Source organism: Tachysurus fulvidraco, chromosome 9, assembly GCF_022655615.1.
Source record: "Tachysurus fulvidraco isolate hzauxx_2018 chromosome 9, HZAU_PFXX_2.0, whole genome shotgun sequence".
Classification (NCBI taxonomy): domain Eukaryota; kingdom Metazoa; phylum Chordata; class Actinopteri; order Siluriformes; family Bagridae; genus Tachysurus; species Tachysurus fulvidraco.
In genome coordinates, this window is record NC_062526.1 from 4,212,188 (window position 1) to 4,222,187 (window position 10,000).

The 10,000-nt window shown below is 39.0% G+C and overlaps 1 protein-coding gene across 3 annotated transcripts in view; it reads right to left on the bottom strand.

Annotated features, from left to right (window-relative positions):
- ksr2 (kinase suppressor of ras 2) overlaps positions 1-10,000 on the bottom strand; it is a 94,178-nt gene that overhangs the window by 71,271 nt on the left and 12,907 nt on the right. For all 3 annotated transcript variants that reach the window (XM_027162905.2, XM_027162906.2, XM_027162904.2), the window contains exon 4: positions 327-362. In XM_027162905.2, coding sequence (XP_027018706.1) covers positions 327-362 — 36 coding nt within the window. The remainder of the gene's footprint in view (positions 1-326; positions 363-10,000) is intronic.

The window sequence follows — 10,000 nt, forward strand, 5'->3', positions numbered from 1 at the left end:
AGAGAAGAGAAGAGAAGAGAAGAGAAGAGAAGAGAAGAGAAGAGAAGAGAAGAGAAGCTGGTGAAGAACGGCGAGTCTGATACCATGAGTCACATGGCGGATCGACATTGAGAAGAAGTCAGACAGCATCTATCACAACAAAACAGAGACAGCATTGAGAAAAGGAAATGAAGAGCAATGTGTGTGGAAAGACAGTCTACTCCACCGTGTCGCAGAGTGATGGCAATGGTGACAGTGTGACAGCAGACTTTTATTATGCAACGAAGACGGTGGAAATGCAGGCAGACTTTCATGGAAGTAGAAGTCAAAATGTGACAGTGCTTCACCTCCGTTACTGTGTAATTTGTCGTCCTCGAGTTGTTCTGGGGGCAAAAAACAAACAAATACATATTCATTAGTGTGACTACGGCACCTTGTTGACCTCGGGGGTCAGAATCCCACTCTGACAATATGTCCAGCCTTCTGACGTGTCAGGGGAGAAAGTTAGAAAAACTAGAATCATAATTTCAGCTATCACACAAATCAACCAGTGAGACCTTTGCACTCGCATTTAAAAATCCATTAACTCGCGGCTTAGTTTGAAAAGACGGATTTTTTTTTTTACTTGCGCTCGTATACGTCGGCTTTCTTGTGTCTCAGAGCCTGCGTGCGGTTATATGATAATGCGGCGCTAATGTGCCTTTAAAGCCTGCATTAGAGTCTTTTTTCCTGCTAAACACCGTCTGCACTGCTTGTGAACTTTTCCTATTAGAGAGCCACCTTTTGTTCCAGCTGATAAGCTCTCTCTCTCTCTCTCTCTCTCTCTCTCTCTCTCTCTCTCTCTCTCTCTCTCTCTCTCTCTCTCTCTCTTTCACACACACACACACACACACAGACACACAATCTGAAGAGGTTTTTGTGCTGCTGTTAAAGCCTAAATGAAGAGAAAAGCCGCATTAAAAGCTCGCAGGTTGCACGGCGTCTCATTGTGTTTAAGCACTGCGGCGGTTTGTCGCCTAAAGCCGTGATGAACGCGGAGCGAAAAAGACGGCTTCTCAAACTCGACGTTATATGTTTTCATTTACGGTAGCTGCCACTTTACCGGTCGATGACGGAATAGCGGATGATATAATATTACTACGCTCTTATCTGCAGGTCCTTTCTGTGAGATAAGATCAATCTAAAGCAGGTGCGGTAAACAGGACTTACAGACAAGCTGACTGGATTTCGAATAAACAACCGATTCGGTTCAATTTATTTGCAAAGCGCTTTTAACAGTTCTCGTCGTCTCAAAGCGGCTTTACGTACGTACGTACGTGCGGAAACAGAATTCTAACAATTCTAAAGCTTGGAGTTTAAAATTAAGATCCATTTTCGATGCAGTCGATTTTTTGTTAGCTAGCTACATAAACAGACGTTTCAGATGACTTTCATTCATTCATTCTTTCATTCATTCATTTTCTACCGCTTTATCCAAACTACCTTAGGGAGCCTGTGCCTATCTCAGGCGTCACTGGGCATCGAGGCAGGATACACCCTGGACGGAGTGCCAACCCATCGCAGGGCACACACACACTCTCATTCACTCACACTCACACACACACACACACACACACACACACACACACACACACACACACACACACACACACAACGGACAATTTTCCAGAGATGCCAATCAACCTACCATGCATGTCTTTGGACCGGGGGAGGAAACCGGAGTACCCGGAGGAAACCCCAGAGGCACGGGGAGAACATGCGAACTCCACACAATCGAATCGAACACGGGAATCAAACCCCCAACCCTGGAGGTGTGAGGCGAACGTGCTAACCACTAAGCCACCGTGCCCCCCGTTGTATTTATTATATATTTATAATAATCTGTCCTTTTTTAATAATACACTATAGGGAAGGTGAGGGTGTGTACACTGTAAACAGACTTCAGCAGAATATCTTATATCTTATAAAACACGTGTCAAGTTCGGTTTTTGTTCAAAATTGTTCAAAATAATACATAAATCAGTGTATCTTGACATCTTGAATTCTATTTTCTCACTCAATAACACTAGCCATAAAACTTTGACGGACAAATCAAATCTACAAGAGACAGAAAAGAGAAGAGGAGATGTTCACAGAGCTGGACATTGATGCTTAAATAAATATATTGAACATTTCTGATTTTTGCTACAGAAAAAAAATGTACTGGAGGTAAGAAAATGATTGTTTACAATCAAGCTGAATGTCAAGCTTGGAGAAAATTAAAAAAGGAAAAAATTCAAATCTGATTAGAGTAGAAAGGGGTAAAAAACTAAATTTATTTTCCACTACTGAAAAACATAAATCTAGGATCAACTGAACTGTGTGGTGTAAATAATCAGAGTTTATGGAATTGAATTAGGTTAGATAACTCCTAAGGTGTTGGAGTAGCTGAGAGGAGGCTGGAAAGCTCTTCATCTTCTCCTCTCTGTGTCCTCTATGTAAGTGGTACGCTCGCATGCTATAGAGGACGGTGGGAGTGTGGGAGTGTGTGACACGCCACATTAGCACCCCTACGGGCAAGAGAAGCAAGCTGGAGGGCCCTCGTCACATGTTGATGCGGCACCGTGGAAGAGGCACAAACATGTCTTTTAATTACGGTGGAAGATGACAAAAAAATACTGCTAACGCCATCGGCTGCTTGATGTGTTAGCGCAAATTACTAGAATTCACCTATGATCTAGAGGTGTAGACAGATGAGATAATAAGGTCTTCTCGGTGCCATGATGAACTCTGTCAACCCGATAGAAGCACAAACACACCTGACTTGACAAGCACAAGCAACTGTTTGTGGTTTAGTTTTGCATTCTTGTAGGAACCATTTGTGGTGTTCACGGACAAGATATCCAGATGCAAACAATTCTGCGGAGATCTTCAGTATTAGGTGCAGAATATCCCTGTTATTTGAGGAAGTCCTTTTGGATCCTTCTAAACTGGATCTTAACATAACTTACACCGTCATCCAGAGTGATTACTGTACATTTAAACGACTGAGTTTTAAGGCCCTTGCTCAGGGTCACAGCAGCGACAGTGATCAGATACCACTGACCTGGTGATTTTTCATCCCTGAAAGGGAACGAGATTGAATCCTGATGATGCCACAGCAAAATGTATCCAGGAGACCAAGAGCACAAAAGTGGACATGCTCTCTAGGTGGAACAAATGACATAAGTTCTCAGAGTTTGTGGTTGTTTGTACACTTCAGAAGAATGCCCCTGGTCGGGTTCCTGGTCGGTTCACACTCCAGTGGACAAAGACCCAAGACCTACATCTCACAGCTGGTTTGGGGTTCCCTCAGGGGGAGTTGGACTCTTTGGCCTGAGATAGAGGAGTCAAGAATGACCTTCTCAGACTGTTACCATGGCAACCCCAATAGGAATAGTGAAAGATGATAAATGGATGGATAGAAAAACAAACAAAGTGACAGCAAACAGTGAATAGAACTAGATTTAAATTCAAATATTGTGAAATTTTGGTTTTTCTCTAACAACGGTTTAGACCACGAGTGAATCCACAGTTTTACACCATATTGGAATAACATTTCTACACTAAAAGATTATCTACAGGCACCCTAGAGCCCTAGAGAGTGCCAAGCTGTGACCAAACCCTTTCTTTATACTTTCTACTTCTCCTACAATGACCCGATTCAACCTGTCACAGTAATAAAAACAGAATTAGTCTGCAGTGTAAACTTCGCTTGACCCTGTCCAATAGCCCCAACTTCCACCTCCACTTCCTATTTGTGCTGCAATGATAACGCTTACATCTTTACCCATAAAGACTTTCTTAAGTGTTTTAAAGTACACTAATTAATTAATGGATGATGCATCACTTCATGTCTCAGTTTATCAATGCCAAAAAACTGCCTCCGGCTTCATGCTTAAAATGGTTCACTGAACAAAAAATAATACTAGCTTAATCTTCTATAATGAATTTAAAATTAAGGCTTTTAATTCTGCACCGCTGGAACACCTGCTCATGTACTGGTGCATGAAGATTCTTAAGAATGCTGGAACACACTTGAACACAAAAGGAGAAGCATCCTCAGCATCTACGTTGTGTTTTATACATTGTCTATTGACTGTTTTGAAATTTGTCATCTACTCGAGCTATAACTTTTCCGAATTGACACTATATTTTGTCTGCTGATTATCTTGTACTGCTCTGTCATGGGATCTGTAACTTTTGTGTCATAATAATCATAAGTTTTTATTCCTTTTCTGTTGTTATTATTAAATGTTTGTGGGTGTGACATTTTTATTGTGCAGATCGCTTGAAACTAATACTTCTGAATACAAGCACTTACACAGTAAAAAACATACCATGTAGTACCTTACCTGTCCAATAGGGGTCAGTCACCAGAAGGCAACGGTGAGTTCACGAATTTATTTTTCTTTTTATAACTTTTACCTCACTCAATTAATATGTCCCTGATGTGACCTGGATGATTTTGAAAGAAATAGAGTGGTAATGTTAGCTAGCTAGTTTGTTTTGTTATGATACGGTCAATGTGTTTTGGCCAAAATAGAAGAAGCGCTAACATTAGTTTTTAGCAAAAACAATTGTAAATCATTTAGTTTTAAAATAGAGTATGTCAGAATTGATCGTTTAACTTCTGAGGTGTATTTCTTAACCATGTGACAATACCTAATATTCACAGCTAAAATGCTAAAAATCTAGCAACTACTTACTGTAACAATATGGACGATTGTTTTCCTTGCTCGTTCTGGGAAAGTTGTACTGGCTAATGAAACAGGAAGAACAGCGGTACTGGACAGTGCCCCTTCGCAAGGACAAAGCTAATGACTTGTGCTAATAACTGCTCTTAGCAAGGAGTAGCCCATTGTCTGATATTAACAAAGACACCAATCACCCTCAGTGTGGAAAACACATTTCATACACAGGTTTCATCAAATTAATCAGGAGAGAGGTAAATTCCTGTCTTATTGCTTGGCAACAGCACCTCACACATCCGAGACGGAGCCGAGATCATGGTCTCATGTTAGCAAAAGACACAAAAGGATGCAGATATTAGCATTCAGTAAAAAGAAAGAACTCTCAAAAGACACAAGGGAGACACTATTGAATACTGTTATGAAACCGAACAACCTAAGATAACCTCTATAGCCTTCTCCAGAGATTTCAAGGTGCAACAAATCATTAGGAAGAATGACGTAATTAGAACAACAAGACCGCTGAAGATCCCACGCTCTGCAAGCATGAAGTTTTTTCTTTAGATCATATGAGCTTGCAAGACTGAGTAATGAATAGCAGGAAAAGAATCAAGAAGGAGAAATATGTTGGGGCAAAGCAAATACTTACCATCCTGCTACGCTTCATTAAAGTTTCCAGTACTTCCAGGGGAAAACGCTGCTCTGTTTATTCATAGGAAGAAGGTTCTCCTGATGTTTGCTTTCAAGAGCATATCAGAATCATGATTCGCTCTTAAAAACAAAGGCTCCTAAATGCTTCTTAGACAGGATCTAGGGTACTATGAAGAACCTTTAACGTCTGAGGAACATCTCCATTACACAAAAAGTTCTTTAGAATAGAAAAAGGTTCTTTATGACATTAGATCATTTTACTGAAAGGATCATTAGGGAACTAAAAATGGTTCTTCTATTGGATGGCTGGGGAAAAAAATAAATAATTCCACTGCCTGAAAGAGTTCTTTGTGACACTTTATGGCACTAAGCTAAAATGGGGTCTTTTATGAACCATTTACTGAAAGGTTCTTCAAGAAACCAAAAATGGTTCTTCTTTGGCATTGCTGCAATAATCCATTTTTGGTTGGAACTATTTTTGATTTTCTGACGATCCTTTCAGTAAATTCTATTCTGAAGATGATTTTCATTACACAAAAGGTTCTGTGTTTTGCAAATGTTCTTTAGAATAGAAAAAGGTTCTCTATGGCATTAGATTGTTGAACTGAAAGGAAACCTTGAGGGAACCTTAAATAGTTCTTCAATGGTTTCACTGAAAAAAAAAAACCAACTTTTCGGGTTTTTCCTCGTACATTTTTTAAGAATGTTCTAATGCATGTAAGGTTCTTTGTATTGAAAAAAAACACTTGATGTAACTAATAAAAAATATTATTTACTCAAAGATGGTACCAAAAGTGGTTCCTCTTTGGCCTCGCTGCAAGAATCGCTTTTTGGTTCCTCCTGTAACTTTTATTTTTAAGTTTACCATTACACAAAAGGTTATTTGTACAGTACTGCCCAAAGGTTCTTTAGACAAAAGTTTCTTAAGGCACTAAGAAAAAAGAGGTTTCTTTTAGGAACCAAAAATTGTTCTTCTATGGTATTGATGAAAAAAATCCTTTTTTGGTTCTCACTGGAACCTTTATTTTGGATAAAAGGGTCACACACCTTTGAATATGGCTAAAAAAATAATGACAGCATACAAAGCAAAACAAATCAAACAGAAATCGCAATACACCAGAGTTAACCAGCGAATTGCGCCACAAGTGCTGGCACCAAAACAGAACTCTTCTTCACGGTTCATATCAGAAACCCTGTCAACCCTGTTATTCTCTTTGATTCAGAGCTTTAATAATAATTCTTTATCGTTTTTATTCAGAGTTTGTTGCTGAAGTTTAAAAGTTATATCAATATTCACACAGGGAAAGATCCTTGTATGCAGAGTTGCTTTACACACACACACACACACACACACACACACACACACACACACACACACACACACACACACACACACTTCATTTTGCACTGGTTTTCTGACTGTCCCATTCAGGTGCTTAGAAATCAAACATATGTAGTTCTAAGCCTGGTTTATTTTTGCTAGCGGTGTTCAAAGTATTTGTATATTAAGCACAAAAAAAAGTTAAATGAATAGAAAAAGAAATGATAAACAAGATGACCAAGCCATCATCTGCCGAGCTTACGGCTCACTTTATTTAAGAGTTCTTTCTAACTGATTCTAACTCATTTATTCGTAAACAAGCATGGACCCGGTTGAAGGTTTGGACCTTGAATGCTCTCTGATTCTCCCAGCCTGTTTCTGTTAGACCCTGTGAATTATTCACATAGTCTAATTTGACTTTCCTAATTTTTTTTTTTTTTTTAGAGTTCCCTCATTTTCCCTTAAATTTGTGACTTTTGTAATAAAACCACCAGCATTTTCATTCTAAATCCAAGCGTCTGCTTCCCGACAAATTGTCGTTATCTATCTAATTATCTTTTGACCTCAATGGCCTTCCATATCATTTTGGCGGGTTGTTTTGTTTTTTAAGTGTATTTACAGCCAGAAATATGAATTTTAGTCTGACATTTTGATTGTGGTTACATCATAGTTGCAGATAATAAAACACTGAGCTGAAAATGACTATAGAATCTTAATCGACTGTATTTACATCTGAATATGGAAGTGCACAGTTTTGTTGTTTAATTCCTCACAGGTCTTAACACTATAAGGTGTGAATTTCTGATCTGGACACTGAAAACACACACACACACACATACACACACACACACACACACACACACACACACACACACACACACACACACACACACATATACATGTAACTAAAGGTCTAAGAATTAAAGCTAGAGTTTTGCTGGTGTGTTTGTACAGCACACTGCTGTCTCTCGAGGGCAAGCCTGCACTTTCATAAGTAGCTCTGAGGCATGCGGCCCTGTTTAACGTCAGAAATAAAAATAAAAAAGTCAACATGTTGCTCTGAAGGGCTTGCAGGCAGGTGAAGGGTAAAACGTGGTCGCCGATAGAAACGTGCACTGTGACTCATCGCCATAGCAACAAATCTGACAGATGAGATTTTAACTTTGATGGTAAACTCAACACGGAGAGATGTTATACTGTATTTACGTCTCACACAGTTAATAAGCATGCAGCGTTTAACAGATGAGTCGACCGTTGAAAGTCGACGTGACGGTTAATTACTAGCGTTTATTTACGTGTGACTCTGTTATTATTGTATTCTAACGAGCATATCTTATTCCTGTTAGAGACACCGATATAGCAGAAATCGAAGGGAAATGAATCCAACTTGGTATGATGTCGATTTGAATTTCTGACAGTGACCACTGAGTGCTTTTTAATGAAAAGGTTACACTTTCACATTGTGCTCGCCAGTGAAAAAGGGAATTAGTAGATCAGGGCCCGTATTCGTAAAGACTGTAATAATGTTCTCAGAGAGCTCTAACTTTAGCTTTAAAATTTCTAGCTAGGAATCTTAAGAGTTATTCCGGACCAATCACAGAGCAGCTCTGAACAAGGACAATACAACAACGTTTATCTTAGAGAGGAGGCGGGGCTTAACTTGTTACTAGGTGATACATTCTTTTGAAGACTGTGATTGGTTGTCTAATAAATAAAAAATATAGGAGAGCTTTTAAAACCTTCACTTTGTCTCTACGTTAAGCTATTTGAGGTTAGGGATTACATTCGTGACCGATCATATTAGAGATGCTCTAACATCTGTATGTTATAAACATAATAAATGTAAAGTAAATGTAAATGTAAACATCTCGGACACAGGGCAGAAATGTCTTGGAGACAAATTATGTCATTTCTGACGCTATGTCATTTCTGCACTTATCTCTAATATGATTGGTCACAAAAACAATCCCTACACGATCTAATCTGTATCGTCTTATTAACTCACGATCATTATTAAATATCGTATACGACACATTTCTTCTCCTTCTTCACCTTTCATTTTCTCCTCTGATAAAGAAACTCTTAATCCTCTTAAAAGTCCTCCTCAGGACTCCTAACACCTTTTGACCTTATGAGGGTATGTTTTAAGGGTTGAGATGGTTTATGAATATCTTTTATCTTTACTAGGACAATCTCTTTAATTTTAACTGGAAACTAGGAGCAACCAGGGTCATTAATTGCAACTCTTTGCCCTAAGAATTTTCATGAATATAAGCCCAGAACTTTTAGTACAAGAGAACGGAATGTCGTGTGCTCTCGTTTTAAGAACGAGAAAGCCACCGAGAGAAAGATAAAAACAACACAGGTGTGATGACAAAATTACACACCTGTGTTGTCCACCTCCAGGCAGCGTCCCACAGGACACAGCGGGTAACCTCTCTGGAGCACCTCCTATAATTACAACCATTGTTCCTCAACCATCAAGTCACTCTTTATACGTCTTTATGTGAGACAATCGCTTCATGGAATCAAGAGAAGGGTAAAAACTAGACCTGTCATGGAACCTGACACCGAATTCGAGAACTGTGTAACATTCAGGGACTGATGAGAAGCTAAAAATATTTGCATATATAAATATTTGCATATTTGCATATGTAAATTTTCATAAGTGTGCCCTGCGATGGGTTGGCACTCCGTCCAGGGTGTATCCTGCCTTGATGCCCGATGACGCCTGAGATAGGCACAGGCTCCCCGTGACCCGAGGTAGTTCGTATAAGCGGTAGAAAATGAATGAATGAATGAATGAATTTGCATAAGTAAAGCTGTTATGTGATGGTCGTTCGTTCCTGTTGATCCGCCATGAGAAGCAGAATTCAGACACGAGTGTAACTGAGAACTTCGACGAAATGTCAGGAAGTTATTAGCACTCTTAGTGTTGTCAATATGCTGCTCAAGAATTCAACAGCATAGTTTCTCTGTATCGATTTGTTACGTCATATAGACGTGTTGTGGAAAGATCTCTTCTGCCCTCTGCTGGCACTAAAGTGCATGACAAGGGGATTTTTTTTTTTAATTGCCTGCTTTGATGCTTGATGACGTTCACTTATTCTGTTTTTTTAAGAATTCCTTTTTACAAATAAGGTTAAATCATTTTTTTTAAATAGCACCTTTTTTAAGACCTGCTATGTATAAAATTATGGCATTTCAGTGCTACTGGGTTCTTTAATCTGATTGGCTAAAAATATACCAAAGCAAAATAAATCACATATATATCTTTAACAGCATTTTCACAATTATATAAAAGCATATAGCATTTGTAACATGGAATCTCATCAAATAA